Source organism: Anomaloglossus baeobatrachus, chromosome 12, assembly GCF_048569485.1.
Source record: "Anomaloglossus baeobatrachus isolate aAnoBae1 chromosome 12, aAnoBae1.hap1, whole genome shotgun sequence".
Taxonomy (NCBI): Eukaryota; Metazoa; Chordata; class Amphibia; order Anura; family Aromobatidae; genus Anomaloglossus; species Anomaloglossus baeobatrachus.
Genome location: NC_134364.1, coordinates 52,174,514 through 52,192,298, shown reverse-complemented (window position 1 = coordinate 52,192,298; position 17,785 = coordinate 52,174,514). Strand labels below are relative to the sequence as shown.

The following is a 17,785-nucleotide window of genomic DNA, read 5'->3' as shown; positions in this document are numbered from 1 at the left end:
GCGATTGCCCCTCATCAGTGCAAAGTATGAGATCTGATCTGGCTGTATAATAGGCTAAGATGGGGTCTAAAGGGAAAGTTAGTCTCCTTGCGGAGACTAACACACCATTCCAGCATGCCAGTGGTGAGGAGACTTTAAGCCGCAATGCTTCTCCTCCTTCAGAGGAGAATTGTGGGTTAAAGTCTCCTCACCACTTGTGCTTCAAGATTTTAATATTGTACCATTTTGCTGTCTTTGCATTATTAAAATTGGCCTCTTAAGAGACTGCATGAACCTCAAGGTGCCTAATAAACCTTTTTGCCCAATGTACTTTTTTTTATGGTAACTTAAGCAGTAACCTTTATCCCAATGCATCAGAATAGGGAATGCTGATATCCAACATGTTTGGTTACTAAACATCCAATATTGTGGAACACACATACCTACTATGCCTTGTGAAAGTATCCACCCCCCTTGATTTTTACCTATTTTGTTACATTAGAACCTGTGTTTAAATTTTTTCGCAATCCGATTTTTGTGTGATGCATCAGCCCTAAATAATCTAAGTTAGGGAAGTGAAGTGAAAAAAATAAAGGCAAAAATTTCATTTATGGGATAAAATAAAGAAGAAATTGCCGTGTGCATAAGTATTCATCCCTTTAAAACACTTAAAAATTTCTGGTGCAAGCAGTTACTGTCTTAAGACACATGATTAGTGAAAGGAAGCACACATGTGCAATCTAAGCGTCCCAGGGTCTGTTTGTATACACACACCTTCTCTGAAAGGCCACTGAGGCTGCAACATCATTAAGCAAGATGCACCACTAACCAAACAACACTGAAGACTGAGGAGATCTCCAAACAACACCATGAAGACCGAGGAGATCTCCAAACATCACCATGAAGACCAAGGAGTTCTCCAAACAACACCATGAAGACCAAAAGATCTCCAAACATCACCATGAAGATCAAGGAGATATCCAAACAACACCATGAAGACCAAAGAGATCTCCAAACATCACCATGAAGACCAAGAAGATCTCCAAAACATCACCATGAAGATCAAGGACATCTCCAAACAACAACACCATGAAGTCCAAGGACATCTCCAAACAACACCATGAAGACCCTAGAATATCTCCAAACAACACCATGAAGACCAAGAACATCTCCAAACAACACCATGAAGATCAATGAGATCTCCAAACAAAACCAGGAAGACCAAGGACATCTCCAAACAACACCACGAAGACCAAGAACATCTTCTAACTAATTAGACAAAAGTTGTTGAGAAGTCAGCGTTGGGTTCTAAAAAAAAAAAAAAAAAATATCCCAATCTCTGATGATCCATCAGAGCACTATCATATCCATTATCATTAAATGGAAAGAACATGGTACCACAACAAACCTGCCAGGAGAGGACCACCCACAAAAACTCTCAGCCCGGCAAGGAGGGCATTAATCAGTGAGGCAGCACAGAGAGCAAAGATAACCCTGAAGGAACTGCAGAGTTCCCAAGCAGAGACTGGAGTACCTGACCATATGACCACAATAAGCTGTACACTCCATAGAGCTGGTCTTTATGAAAAAGAGTGGCCAGAAAAAGCCTTTACTTACAGTCAAAACTTGGAAGGCTCATTTTCAGTTTTCCAAAAGACATGTGGGAGACTCCTCAAATATATGGAGGAAAGTGCTGTGGTCAGATGAGACCAAAATTGAACGTGTTGGCCACCAAGGTAAACATCATGTCAGGGGCTAAACCAACAAAGCTCATCACATCAAGGAGACCATCCCAACAGTGAAACATGGTGGTTTCAGCAGCAGAGACAGGAAAAATGGTCTGAGTCGAGGGGAAGATAGAGGGTACAAAATACAGGAATATTCTTGAGCAAAACCTGTTTCAATCTGTCAGTGATTTGAGACTGGAACGGAGGTTCAACTTCCAACAGGACAATGACACAAAGCTACTGCTAAAGCAACACTAGAGTGATTTAAGGGGAAATGTGTAAATGTATGGGAGCGGACGAGTCACAGTGAACCTTAATCCAATGGACAATCTGTGGTCAGACTTGAAGATTGCTGTTCACCAGATGAAACCATCTAACTTGAAAGAGCTGGAGCAGTTTTGCCTTGAGGAATTGGCAAAAAATCCAGTGGCAAGATGTGGAAAGCTCATAGATAGGGCTGAGCGGGCCCAGGCTGTAAATGTCCGGATCCGCGCGGTTTCAGCACTACGGCTGCAGGATCCGGAACCGGCAATTAATAAAAAATGAAGAAAAAAAAACAATAAATAAATAGCGTTTCATACTTACCAGACTCTTTCATGGCGGCACACTTGCTTCCGGGTCGCGCTTTCACTTCCTGTGCTGTCACACAGCTTTCCGTGTTTTCCCCGCCCACCGGCCGTCCTCTCAGCTGTGATTGGTTCCTGGCTGACGTGCCCCCAGCCTGTGACAGAGTCTGCCGTGCAGTCATCGCTTATCGCGGTCAGTACTACGCTGCACTCAGAGCGGGCGGTTGTGCTCTATGGCTGCTCGCTCTAACATGTAGCAGAGCCGGAGGTGTCGCCGCGGGACTTCTCCTGTGGATTACGTCGGAGCTGCAGGGTGTTTGGGGGTAATAAAGTGGTGAAGGAGGAGTGTTTTGTATTTTATTTCAAATAAAGGATTTTTCTGTGTCTGTGTTTATTTACTGTCACTTACAGGTTTGTGTGATGCAGGTATCTGATAGACGCCTGTGCCATCACAAACCTAGGGTTTAGCAGCAGCTATGTGTCCCTGCTAACCCCTGCTATTACCCCGACTGGCACCGCATCACGCCACCGGGAAGAGCCGGTATCGCACCGGTATGTCGCATCTAACAGATGCGACATACCGGACGGCTGCGGGCTGAGGATATACCAGCCCCCGGCTGGCGTTATCATGGCTGGATGTGAAGATTAGGGGGGACCGCACGTCGTTTGTTTTTTTTTTTATATATATTTTAAAAAAAAGCGTTTTTTTTCTACGTCGCAGTCACACTTGTGAGCAACCCCCGCAAGTCTGACATCGCAGAACAGCTGCACACTTCTGACAAGAGCGTGCATGTGTTTCTAGGTACATGCACGCTCGTGTTCAGACTGCAGAATATGGTGTAAAAATCCCAGCATCAAATTTGCATCTCCTGGCCCCAAAAAAAAAAAAAAATTAAAAAAAATCTGCCACAGGTGGAAATTTGGTGCTGAAAGCTGCTGCAGGCAATTTCAGCACCAAATGTGCACCTCCTGGCAAAAAAACGCGGCAAAAACCGCGGCATAAAAATTGCGTCAAAACACCGCAATTTTTTTGCCAGGAGGTCTAGTTTGGATGCAGGAATATGGTATAAAAATTTCAGCACAAAATCTGCATCTCTTAACCAAATAAAATGCGCTTTTTCTGCTAGGAGATGCAGGTCTGTGAACTCAGTGACCTCCACCTGAGGTCAGGTTAACTGCGATTGCAGATGAAGGACCGTAGGAACCTCCAGCTGTGACCGCAAATAACCTGAGTGACGTAACGTGCGCAGCTCATTCATTCTCTGGAACTCACAGAGAGTGGTCGCTCGTGCCGCTCTCTGTGATATTCAGATGTAGCAGAGCTGAAGCAGCGTGGTACGTCGTGTGGATTACGTCGGAGCTGCAGGGTGTTTGGGGGTAATAAAGTGGTGAAGGAGGAGTGTTTGTATTTTATTCCAAATAAAGGATTTTTCTGTGTGTCTGTGTTTATTTACTGTCACTTACAGGTTTGTGTGATGCAGGTATCTGATAGACGCCTGTGCCATCACAAACCTAGGGTTTAGCAGCAGCTATGTGCCCCTGCTAACCCCTGCTATTACCCCGACTGGCACCGCATCACGCCACCGGGAAGAGCCGGTATCGCACCGGTATGTCGCATCTAACAGATGCGACTTACCGGACGGCTGCGGGCTGAGGATATACCAGCCCCCGGCCGGCGTTATCTTGGCTGGATGTGAAGTTTAGGGGGACCGCACGTCGTTTTTTTTTTTTTTACTTTCACCGGAATCACAGGTGCGAGGGGCTCTGGCAGCACCCGGCAGCCTCGCACGTGTGACTCCGGGCACTGGATAAACAGCACAGATACTGCGCGAGCGCTATAACTGTGCTGCTGAGTATGTTTACCACCATGACCGACAGTGCACTGCTTTCCCCGCCCATCAGCCGTCCTAGCGCCTGTGATTGGTTGCAGTTAGCTGACACTCAGGATGGGGGCGTGTCTAGCTGCAACCACCACACGCCGGTGGGCGGGGAAAACCATGAATATTGAATTGTCGGCTCCGGAAGGTAACAGCGTGACCCGAAGGAGTGTGCCGCCATGACAGTGCCTTGGTGAGTATGCCGCGCTCGCTGCTAGCCCCCTAGCCCCTCCACAAACATTTTAACCCTCCGGATTCCGGTCCCCATTGACTTATATGGGCACCGGATTCTGGAGCGGATCGGACTTATTTTTAGGTCTGTTAACGACCCGCCGGCCGCGGATTATTGCCATCCCGCTCAACTCTACTCATAGACTTATCCAAAACAACTTGCAGCTGTAATTTCCTCAAAAGGAAGCTCTAAAAAGTACTGACTTCAGAGTTATGCACACTGAAGTTTACAGTTATTAAACCTATTTGTTGTTTGCTTCACAATAAAATGAAAACCAAATCCTCACAGTTGTAGGTATGTTCTTTACATGAACTGATCCAAACCCTGAAAAAATAATGAATTTCCTGGTTGTGACATAGGAAAATACACAAAAAAAGAGTGGAATCAGGGTCTCTGCCCCTACATCATGCTGCCATCACATTCCATAGCACAACCTTACTGAAAGATTCCATTTAAATACTATCGCAGATATTTTAGTGTTTGTCAATGAAAAATATTTGTGCCTCCTGATCACTATTTTGTATCATATACAGTACAGACCAAACGTTTGGACACTTTCTCAAAGAGTTTTCTTTATTTTCATTAAGCAAAGGAAGAAAAAAGGAACGGCACTCACCGGTAATTGCTGTGAAGTGTTCAGATTTATTTCATGGTCAGAGGATACATGCTTCGGCGTTACAGGGAGGGAATGAGGATGGTTAGCACAAAAAGACTACGGCCGTTTCGCCCCTGTAGGTGGGGCTTCAACGGGCTGTAAGACCTCCTCATTCCCTCCCTGTAACGCCGAAGCATGTATCCTCTGACCATGAAATAAATCTGAACACTTCACAGCAATTACCGGTGAGTGCCGTTCCTTTTTTCTTCCTTTGCTTAATGTTCTATGCTCTGATGCTTTTGGAACAAGCACCCCGCAGCTGTATTCAGTATAGTCCGACCTGGAAGTCTCCTCTGGTCGCAGCAGAGATCAATAGCACCGTGTGTGCTTTCTACAACTAGCTGCTGATTGTTTGATGTGGACAGTCCTCAGTGAAAGTAGTGCCCCGCAAATCCTTCTTTATTTTCATGACTCTGAAAATTGTAGATTCACATTGAAGGCATCAAAACTATGAATTAACACATGTGGAATGAAATACTTAAAGTGTGAAACAACTGAAAATATGTCTTATATTCTAGGTTCTTTTTTAGAGTCATGAAAATAAAGAAAACTCTTTGAATGAGAAGGTGTGTCCAAACTTTTGGTCTGTACTATATGTCTAGTTCTAAGAATCTCTGGAGCATGCAAAGGTGTAAGCTTCATGTAAAATGTGTAACAGGATCCCCCATCTACCATTTATAATATTGGAGTCTTCTGACGTAGCAGTATGTTCAAGTGATACTGCAATCTACACCCCCTGTAACTACGCACCGTCTCGTGAACGATATCAGCAGCTCCTATGAAACGTTCTTCCATTTAGTTAAGTCAATAAAATACAAATTTATTGGTTACTTTGACTTTTATATTCAGTTTGCTTTACAGTCTTCCCTGACACAACTTGTTGATGCCCTAACAGGTCATAAATTTACTTGATTGGTAAATTAAGTGGAAAATGTGAATCATTGCTGCTTGAAATGACATCACTATGCTTTGTTTTTCCTTCAAGAACTGATTCTATCTGCTTAGGCTCTGTGCGCACTGGGAAATGGAATTTTCTTGAGAAAATTCCGCATCCTCTCAAAGATTACCGCACCCGCGGTAAAAAACCGCGGGAAACCGCACCCGAAAACCGCATGCGGTTTGCCGCGGCTTTACCGCGGTATTGTTCGCGGTATTGCCGCGTGCGGGTTGGGATGTGCTTTATTGCATTCAATGCAATAAAGCACATTGAAGAAAAAAAAAAAAAAAAAAAAATACATTTAATTCTGATAGTAGATAGACAGAAGAATAGATAGAGGGATAGATAGATAGACAGACAGACAGAGGGATAGATAGATAGAGGGATAGACAGATCGCTGCATTTCCCACGGTCGGCAGTGAGTTCACATTACCGGCCGTGGGAAATGACCGGTAATTACCTCTGCTGTCTGCTGCATTCAGCCTGTGTCTGTGACAGTCGCGGCTGGATGTCAGCAGTGCAGGACGCCGGAGCCGGAGCTGTGGATGTCGGAGCGGTGGATTACGCCGGAGCTTTGTTTGGGGGGGTTAATAAAATGGTGAACGAGGCTTGTTGGTTTTATTTAAAATAAAGGATTTTTGGTGTCTGTGTTTTTTCACTTTACTTACGGGTTGATCATGTCAGCTGTCACATAGACGCTGCCATGATCAAGCCTGGGGTTAATGGCGGTGGTCCCCCATCACCATTAACCCCTTGTATTACCTTGTCACCACTGCTACACGGTGGCAAAAAGAGCCGAGGACACGCCGGCAGTGCCGCATAATGCATGCGACAGTGCCGGGGCAGCTGCGGCTGATATTCTCGGCTGCCGGAGGGGGAGTGAGGCGGGGGACATTACCCCTGCCCCTCTCCCTCCTCAGCCTGAGAATACCGGGCCGCCGCTGTGTGCTTACCTCGGCTGGAAGGTAAATATGCAGTGGAGCCCACGTTCTTTTTTTCCTATATTTCCGTTTTCTTTCTATGTGTGTTCTATGTGTCTGTGTCTATGTGTTCTATGTCTGTGATGTGTTCTGTGTCTGATGTGTGTGTGTTTACTCTGCACGGCTTCCTGTTCCTGTAATGACATCACTTCCCTGCAAAACCGCAAGCAAGTGATGTACATTACCGGAGGTAAACCGCAAAATACCGCAGGGAATAACGCAGGAAAACGCAGTGAACCGCACAGAATTTGCTGCCTGCGTTATTCCCTGCGGGATTTCATGATTAACATTGAGTCAATGGAGTGAAATCCCGCAGCGATGTGCGGAAAAGAAGTGACATGCACTTGTTTTTGCTGCGGGATTCCCGCAGCAAAACATGCAGCTGTCAAATTCCGCCCAGTGCGCACAGGATTTTTTTTCTCCATAGGATTTGCTGGTGATTCACTGCAGAGATGTTATGAACATTTTCTGCAGCGAAACATGCAGCAAATCCGCGGCAAAATCCGCGAAAAATCCGGTAAGTGCGCACATAGCCTAAAACAGTTTTCATTTATCAATCTGATAAGCCAGGAATGACTAATTAGTGGGGTTCTGACTTGAGGGACCATTACTAATCCTGAGAATGGGGATCCCCCTTCCTGGCAAAAAAAACAGTGGTGTAGTCAGTGTGCAGCTTGTATAACAGTGTAAATTTGGTGCCCTCTAAATAACTCATCACACAGCCATTAATGTCTAAACCATTGGCAACAAAAGTGAGTGCACCCCTATGTGATATTGTCCTTCCCCGGTGTTATGTGACTCATAAGTGTTATAAGGTCTCTGGTGTGAATGGGGGAAGGTGTGTTACATTTGGTGTTATCCTTTACACACTCTCTCATACTGGTCACTGGAACATGGCTCCTAATGGCAAAGAATTCTCTGAGGATCTGAAAAAAAAAAGAATTGTTGCTCTACATAAAGATGGCCATGGTTATAAGAAGATTGCCACCACCCTGACACTGAGCTGCAGCACGGTGGCCAAGACCATACAGTGGTTTAACAAGACAGGTTCTACTCAGAGCAGGCCTCGCCATTGTCGACCAAAGAGGTTGAGTGTGCATGCTCAGCATTACTGTATATCCAAAGGTTGTCTTTTCAGGCAGACGTATGAGTGCAGCCAGCATTGATGCAGAGGTTAGAAGGGTGGGGGGGGGTCCAGTGCTCAGACCATATACTGCACACTGCAGCAAACTGGACTGCATGACTATGGTCCCAGAAGGAAGCCTCTTCTAAGATAAAAATGCAAGAAAGCCGCAAACAGCTGGCTGAAGACAAGCAGACTAAGGACATGGATTATTGGAACCATGTCCCATGGTCTCATGAGACCAAGATAAACTTCATTAGTTCAGATGGTATCAAGCATGTGTGGTGGCAACCAGGTGAGGAGTACAAAAACAAGTGTGTCCTGCCTACAGTCAGGCATGGTGGTGGAAGTGTAATGGTTTGGGGCTGCATGAGTGCTGCCGGTTGTAAAAAGCTACAGCTCCTTGAGGGAACCATGAATGCCAATATACTGTGACATACTGAAGCAGAGCATGATCCCCTCTCTTCATATTTCAATATGATAATGACCCCAAACACACCTCCAAGACAACCACTGCCATACTAAATAAACTAAGCATTAAGGTGCTGGACTGGAGGAGAGTCTCAAGACTTAACCCTATTTAGTATTTGTGGAGCCTCCTCAAATGGAAGGTGGAGGAGCACCATGTCTCTAAAATCCACCAGCTCTGTGATTTCGTCATTGAGAATGGAAGAGGATCCAGCTGCTCCTGTGAGGCTCTGGTGAACTCCATGCCCTAGAGAGTTAACGCTGTGCTGGAAAATAATGGTGGTCACGCAAAATATTCACACTTTGAACAAAATTTCGCCATTTCCACTTAGGGCTGTACTCACTTTTGTTACTAGCGGTTAGACATTAATGTCTGTGTGTTGAGTTATTTAGAGGAAAACAAATTTACACTGTTATACAATCCGTACACTGATTGTATCAAAGTGTCAGATATTCAGTGTTGTCCCATGAAAAGATATTATAAAATATTTACAAAAATGTGAGGGACGTACTCACTTTTGTGATATACGGTATATATGCCAGACTTGTCTTATAGGAATTCTTCTACCAAGGTTGTTGTGGTCAGTCACCGGCATGAACAAATATTCTCTTTTTATTTTATGGATTTATTTTTAAAAGCGTTGCCTTATTTCAACCATTTCCATATGCCCTTTTGCAATACACACTTATATGTGGGATCTCCATCTCTTAGGGAAACCCCAAATCCATATTGCTAGTAATGGACTGCAGAGACTTAACTCCTCCATGGTATGTTCTGCACTAGTTTTTTCCTTTGTTAATGCAGGATGGAATGTATCATGTACTATTTACAAACAAAATCTATGTAACCTGACCTATTCATTCCATCTTAAAACTGAAACCTTATCTATTGTCTGTATGTATCAGCAGTGTTACATCACACATGCAAAAAAAGATGACACTTGCATCATCATGATCACTGTCTGGATCACGGCATTCCCCAAAATAACCTTTGCATCATAGAACAAAAAGACAAAAAAGGGCTGGATGATTTCCTCAGTACAAAACATTGTGGGTTATAGACAATTTAGTGACAAAAATGTATAATTGGTGGCGGAAGGCTGAACCTAATAGTTTTGGCTGAACCCAGACTAACTTTATTTGCCACAGGTTAAGATTTTCATGACTGCAGATCAGTTAAATATTTCACTCACATCCGTTTTTTTTTTTTCCAAATCCTAGTCTTCCGTTAAATTTTCAGGTTACGCATTCCAGACAGGTATTCCTTATGAATATTTATAAAGGTAGAACAATTTGCAAAATTTTTTTTTTTCTGCATTTAACTGACGGGAGGATCTGCAGTGTGGTTATCCTCCTGCCTGCAAAGCGTTCAATGCAGCATTGACAAAGAGATAAGTATTGTTGTCATTGAACTTAGCACAGCTTTTCCCCCGGCGCATTGTGTTTGGCACATAGGGGCGGGAAGCCTGCAGGAAAAATAATACGACCTGCAAGGTTCTGCATTGAACATGTCCTTCAGATTGTGTGCTGTCTGTAGTATTCCCTGGATGTCTGCCTTATCTCACACCAGCACATTGGTACTTCTCATCTCTCATCAGTGGGGCAATGTGCACAAGGATGCTCAGCACTGCAGCCTGACTGCCTTACTACCAATAATCTAACCCCTACACTGCTGGAAACTGAAATAGGACAATTTTTTTTTAGTTTTTATTTAGAAGAATGACTGAATTAGGAGTGTAATATAATACATTGCAACAATATATTCTGGTAGAATATTATCATGTAACCAATGTAGAATGTTGGAGTGTACAATAATACATTGCAACATTATATTCTGACAAGGGTACAGGTAGAATAATACAATGAAGCCAACGTAGAATGTTGGAGTGTAAAGACTGAAACATTCCATTCTATTGCAACAATTATATTGTGACAAGGGTACAGGTATACAATGTAGCCAATGTAGAATGTTGGAGTCTAAAATAATACATTGCAACATTATATTCTGACAAGGGTACAGATAGAATAATACAATGTAGAATGTTGGAGTGTAAAGATTGAAACATTCCATTCTATTGCAACATTCCATTCTACCTGTACCCATGTATCAATAATAATTATATACATGTGTGTTTGTAAACAAAAACAAATAAACATTCAAATTCTCACTGCATGGAGTATTGTTCTTTTATGTTTTGCAAGTGTAAAGTATGACATTGTCTAGTTCTGTAAAGCAATAGTATAAATGACCTTCATTGCTCACCTCCTCTCTATCATCCACCTCTGGTGTAGTTCTATCATTTTCACCTGGGGTATCTGCTGGGGTTTCAGCAGCTGCTTCACTTTCTACTTCAGTAGACATCCTTTGCCATTCTATTTCTCCAGGTCACCCTGATGCAGTGTAAAGGAAATCCTGTTGCCCAAGGAGAAGAATAATCATTCAGCATCACTTGGAGTATTGAGCACTCAGCCAGTGCTGCAGACTGCACCCCATCTCTACCAGTGTTCTTCAGTCCCATGGATGAAGCAGGATTTTACACATTCTTTCCCCTCCTCCCTTATTCACCCTCTTCAGCAGCCCATATGTAGAGGAAAGGAGGGCTAAATACTAGACCCCCCATTGGAGATCTTAAGGGTCACCTTATCTGCAGAAGCAGAAATGGCACATTGCACAAAGTAGCTGGCACCCTGCTGTGCACTGCAGGAAAAGAAGGCAACTTCAAGAAAATGCAGCAGGCAAGCTAAGTGATATTAGACCAGTGGAGATGTGACAGCACAGTCAAGCTCTCTTTTCTCTGCCTCTGATGTCTCAGTTGTGTGCACACCCCCTTTATCCTTCCCAGCAATAAATCACAGAGCAGGCACACATGCAGAGCCACACTACATCCACTGCCTGCCTTAGACATTTCAGGTTTACCTGCTCAAGAAAAACATCCTACACCATCAGTGACTTCATACACTTGCTCATCCCCTTTTTGTAGCACTGTGAGGTCTATGGACTCCAGCCAGGCACATTAGGAGCCCAGTTCTTCCTAATCACCAATCATTATGCTTTTTTTTTCTCCAATACTGATGATGGAGACATTTGGTGTTTACCTGCTTAAGAAAAACATCCTTCACCATCACTTGCACATCCTTTTTTGTAGCACTGTGAGGTCTATGTATTCCGACCAAGCACATTAATATGAGCCCAGTTTTGTTGATTCTTCAAAATCACCAATTATTATGCTCTTTTTCTTTTAATTTTCCAATGTTCTCTGTGATGATGGAAGCTGAAACTTTCCATGTCTGCATTAGTCCTTACAAATTACTCCCATCTTATATAGTCAGTTCTATTTCTGGCTCTGATGATATAGCAGCAATGAGAAAAGCCCTGTTGGGAGTTGCAGGTGGGAATTAAGGGCTGGCGCTGATGGGTTTTGCTTCCTAGCAGCAGGTCATAGCCTGGGAGAGATGTTTCATGTAATATCAGTGGAGATAATGGGGAAGGAGGGGGGATAGGAAACCTCTCTATAGTGTTAAAAATCAAGGAACGGCATAATTGGAGATCACAAAGTGATATCAGGAGATACACAGAGGTGTCAGGCTTTGAAGGTGAGATGAAGAACAAACCTTGGTACAGATCTATTGGGAATAGAAAGTCAGTGCATATAATTATAGACTCCAGGAGAGAATATTATAATTTGGTCCATTTACAAGGTTAACGAAACCTGTCTGTAATGTTTGCACTATGGAGTTTTAATAAAAAAAGATGCAGGCGATAAGTGGCCCTTCAGTGCTTGTATAAATGTTCTAGATTACCCAGGTGAACATTTACAGGTATAGGTTATCCTATGTGAATATTGTGTATATGAATGAATAAATGGTAATGATCTGCAGAGATTCAGTTCAGAGACCTGGCATCTGATTACTTGCTGAAGAGAGCAATTTAAAAATAACCCTATCCAATAAATTTACTATTAATGCAATTGCTTTCTACATATATGTATTTGCAGTGTAGGGAAAAAGCTTATCCTACAGTTTATTGATATTATAATTCAGGTTTGTATGATTACAAGCATGATTAAAGGATCCCAGGAGGCACAAGGTTTGTTTGAAGCCTGCACCCGTGGAGACACATCTGTGCAGATAGAAGCTGTATACATAACGTACAGTAATGTGATCATGGCCGGCTTTAGGCATGTGCAACTCGTGCGGTCGCACAGGGCGCCGACAGTCATGCTTCAGCGGGGGCGCAGCAGACAGGTAAGAAGTCATACATTTCCTGGCTCCTCCCGTCCCAGCACTGCGTTTTTACTGTAACCGCCTCCGGTTACTTACTTAGCTTTATGTAGCTCCTGGCCAGCCGGGCCCAACATCTTCACCGAGCCCCAGTCACAGCTGCAGTAGAGGGGCCCAGCGGTAATGCTTCAGCCACAACTGCAGTCTGCACATGACTAAGGTGCATGTGAAGTCCTTCTAGGGCATCGCATGCAAATTATGTGGTGGGGGAGGCACTGTGAGTTGAGCAGAGCAGGGAGGCAGCTCATCATCCCGCAGCCCAATGTGATGAGGTCATCACTCTGCACCTCATCACAGTGCTGCAGGCAATGCAGAGCTGGCGAGCGCGCGGCATCCGGCAGGGAGAGGTAGGCACTCTATGAGCTGAAGATTGCCGGGGGCGGTGGGGGAGTTGGGAGGCCGCTGACTCCAGCCACGGTGGGTGGGGGCGGCTGATTGCAACCGCGGGGGGGGGGGGCGCTGACTCCAACCGCGGGGAGGGGGAGCCGCTGATTCCAACCGCGGGGGATAGGGGGGCGCTGACTACAGCCACGAGGGGTGGGGGGCGGGCGCTGACTACAGCCACGAGGGGGTGCTGACTCCAGCCGTATGGGGTAGGGGGGGCCACTGACTCAAGCCACGGGTGGTGGGGGGGGGTACTGACTCCAGCCACGGGTGATGGTGGGGGGTGCTAACTCCAGCCCCGGGTCTTGGTTGCGCCCGCTGACTGCAGCCCCTGCCTTGCTTTAGCTGGATGTGTGGAGAGCACACATCCAGCTGAAATGCATCGCTGCTCAGAGAGGACGCTGCAGAACGTGGGAGCAGAGGAGGGTGAGTAAGATGTTTGTTTTTTCTTCTTTTTGCAGTAGACAAACATACGAGGAGAGACCCAGGAAAGGCACATATACACAAGGAGGAGGAGAGATATATACCAGGAAGGGGACAAAACCAGGATGGGGACATATATATATATTCCCCTCCTGGGCATATTCTGGATATACATACATACATACATACATACATAATAAATATATTACACACTATATATATATATATATATATATATATATATATATATATATATATATATATATATATATACACACATACATACATACATACATATACACACACACATACATATACACACACACATACATATATATACCTACACACATATATATATATATATATATATATATATATATATATATATATATATATATATATATATATATATATATATATATATATATATATATATATATATACACACACACACACACACACACACACACGTTTTTGCAAGAATGGTGGTGAGTGTGGAGGACTTGAAGGGTGGAGTGGGAGCTGGGGTGGGGTGTAATATCCATGCAAACGGCATAAATGGTTGAAATCGGAAGACTTCTAAAAATACGAGATCATATGTGGTGGCATTAATGTGGATTTGAGGTGCATATTCTCCAGCACAAATTTGTAATTTATTGGACATTTGAAGAGATCAATTTTCTTAGGATCTAAAAAAAAAAAAAAATGGCCTCCTGTCCTCGTTTGTTTCCTGGGAAACTGGGTAAAAAAAATCAGTAGGGGGGCACCAAAGGGCAATTTTGCACAGGGCGCCATTCATGCTAAGGCCGGCACTGAATGTGATAACAGTCAAATCGCCATATTTACAATTACGGCTAGTTTCACACTTGCGTTTTTTTTTCCTTCAGTCGGAATCCGCCATATAGAAAAACAGTGGAATCCGCTGCTTCCCATAGACTTGTATGGATGATGGATTGCGACTGATGGACCTGCGTTGCTTCCACTGGTCGACGCTGCGTTGCTTCCGCTGGGTGGAAGGAACGCAGCATGTAACTTTTTTTGTGCGTTAAAATGACGCAGAGCGGCGGATTCTGTCGGTGTCCGTTGTTTTTATAATGGACGTCTATGGTGGTGAATTCCGTTAGAATCCGTCATTTGATGGATTCCGTTAATGCATCCGTCTTTACACAACTGCGCATGCCCAGATGTGTAAAATCAAGAAAAAAAAACTATAATGGATTCCGTTGTTTTGTACGATCTGTTGCATGCGTTGTGCCACTATATGCAACGCATCCGTTGTATCCGTCACACAACGCAATGCAACGGATGGCATTCAACACAAGTGTGAAACAAGCCTTAGATGCTTTAAAATTAGGGATGAGTGTACCCAAACTGGAAAGTTTAGTGTTCATACAAGACATCTGGTGACCACTGCTCAAATTCTTCATGGAAGTCAGTGTCCGAGTTTGGAGTGAGGGTACAAAAACAGATGCGGTTCTGCACCACCGCGTTATACCTTGAAATGGTGTAGGGAAGGAGTAGGTAATGTTCGGGTCTTTATCCAGTAGCACACTGGTCATGGGTGTACGTTGAAGAGTGAAAAGAATTCCAATATGAGTTCCAGGAGATCAGAAGACAATGGCACAATCCATTTGATATCCAAAACATGCTTTATTTAATCCAAGAAGTGCATTAAAAAGCTGGGAGAGAGCCGGGTGTAGGCCTACAGGGGACGCCGGCCGTTTCGCACCTCCTAGTGCTTCCACGCGGCCATTACCATTGGAGCTAGGGTGCTGTTCATATGCTGGTTGAAACCAGCTAATCCATACGATTTTCATCGTGGGAAAGAAAAAAAAAAAAAAAAACCCTTAGCCCTTTCTATGACCATTTTACAGTGCAAAAGTTTGGATCCCCATTGACTTATATGGGGTCCGGGGTCAAGTCCAGGTCCCAAACCGAACTTTTAAATCAAGTCCAGTCAAACCTTGACATCCACGGGTTCGCTCATTCCCGATTTTTTTTTTTTTTAAAAAAAAAAAAAAAAAAAGAATTATATATTTAATATTAAAAAAATAAATTTGGAAAGGTATACATATTCCTTAAATGACATTTTATTTAACTCTGGGAATCCAATGAAACGTCATATGAAAAATTATTACATGGGAAGAAAAAAAATGCATTGATAAAGCACATGACTGTTAAAATGCTTCAAAACACAGAGCGACCACCATTTTCAGACTCGAGAAGGTGTCCATATTTAAATTAAAAAGGAGCCAGTCAGTCGATTCATGCTGACTAAACCATGGCTGCACGAATCGGATAACTGGCTGCGTTATTCAAGCTTTGTAGGCATTACTCTAAAACACTGCGGGGTTCCTTGAAAGCCTAGCCCAAAGACCATGCTCCTGGGATGGCTGGGTCTCCAACAGCTTCTCCCCGCTCCTTATGTACTGGTATAAGAAAAGACCCGTTAGTCATGTGGAGCAGAAAGAACCCATTGTGGACCTACCTCGGACTAGTCATCCAAGATGCATAGCCTCCAGACATATTTTCACACCAGGTTTTCTGTGGAAGTTGCAACGTTTCTAAATAAAACATGCATGGCAGCAATAAACATGACTAATATCTGATTCATGCGACCTGTCGTTCCGGAAGAATTAACCAACTGACAGGTTCTCTTTTTGTTCACACAGGACATGTATTCACTTTGAGCAAGTGATAATGCTTGGATTTATCGTCAGGTCCGTGGGGTAGGGCTATTATTGTGTCAAATAAAGGCTTACACACAGGATTCCTATGTAATCTGGTGGGCAAGACTATCTTTGGGAACGACGCCTATCGGAATTTGTATTCCACCAAAAACAAACATTTCAAGGACTGCTCCTCTTGGGCCGAACCCCGAGGACTGCTCCTCTTGGACCAAATTCCAATCTTAGACACCGCATTTTCGGGTCCTACAACCATACTCCATTTAGGTGAAAATAAATAAAAGATATGACTGCACACTCTCCGTTCCCTTCTATCATGATTATAGAACTAGCCAACATTGCTTCCTCAGCTGTATATCGTAACACCCAGATGTACACATGGAAGGGTGTTATGATCCGCAACCATGGAAGATCACAATAGATCATTGGCAAAAGGTGACAAGAGCATTGGCAACTAATCTGGCCGCCATCCCCTTACTAACCATCAACACTAGAAGTAGCTGAGGGGTGAACTCACATCCTAGGCACCACGAACCCAGCTGGAGAACTAGCTATCCTAAAGGAAGGAAGGAAGGATGAATAACTATGCCTCAGAAATAAACCGCAAAAGGTATAGCAAGCCCCCCACATTCAAAGACTACGGTGATATAGGAAAATACAATACACAGATGGATGATAAGATTAGCAAAGTTGAGGCCCCACTGACTAAATAGGAAAGGGGCTGATGGTGGCCAGAGAAAAACACCACAAAAACCCAAATACCTGATAGTACAAAAAGGTCCTCAGATTGCACGATCTGCACTCCGTCATATCAGAAGCTCTTGTCAAACCAATGAACAGAAAACAGGAACAATTACAAATTCAAGAAGCAACAAACACATGGACTTATAGGAGCAAAACTCCAAACAGCTGCAGGGAGCTTCCCAGCAAAGCAACAGAGGGAAGATTCCTACATGCAAATAAACTGCAAACAACCACAATAATTGACAACCCAGATAAGAACAAAAACATAAGAAAGAACCAAACACTTATCTGGGGTAGATGTGGTCAAAAGCAAGATGAAAAGGCTGGAGAGCTACAGGACAATGATAACCAGCTCAGCCTGCCAGGAGACCAGGGTTTAAATAGGCAGAGAGTTAGCAATGGAAACGCCCATTGCTCCAGCACACCTGGTCTCTGTCCAAACCATTCCTGGCCACAAGAGGGAGCCTCACAGCAGCAAAAAGCATAACTGACATTCACAACAGAAGGGCACTTCTACATTCCTTTTTCCAACTTGTTGCAGTGACCCTTATTCAGAAACGGAGGAGGGACTAAAATTCAACCCTGGCATTTGATATCACACAGGCCCATGCTGCCCTGTTCTTGCAGGTCTCTCTATTTCCAATAATACCACTTTGTAACCAATAATAATGCAATATAAAAAGGCATACATCTCCAGAATGAGTATTTGGAGATTTTTTTTT

The 17,785-nt window shown here is 43.8% G+C and overlaps 1 protein-coding gene across 1 annotated transcript in view; it reads right to left on the bottom strand.

Moving 5' to 3' along the window:
* LOC142257910 (transmembrane protein 151B) overlaps positions 1-11,435 on the bottom strand; it is a 48,139-nt gene extending 36,704 nt beyond the window's left edge. Inside the window, exon 1 of the mRNA XM_075330192.1 lies at positions 10,808-11,435. Within this exon, the coding sequence (XP_075186307.1) occupies positions 10,808-10,906 (99 nt within the window). The 5' untranslated portion in view covers positions 10,907-11,435. The remainder of the gene's footprint in view (positions 1-10,807) is intronic.
* Positions 11,436-17,785: the final 6,350 nt, after the last annotated feature.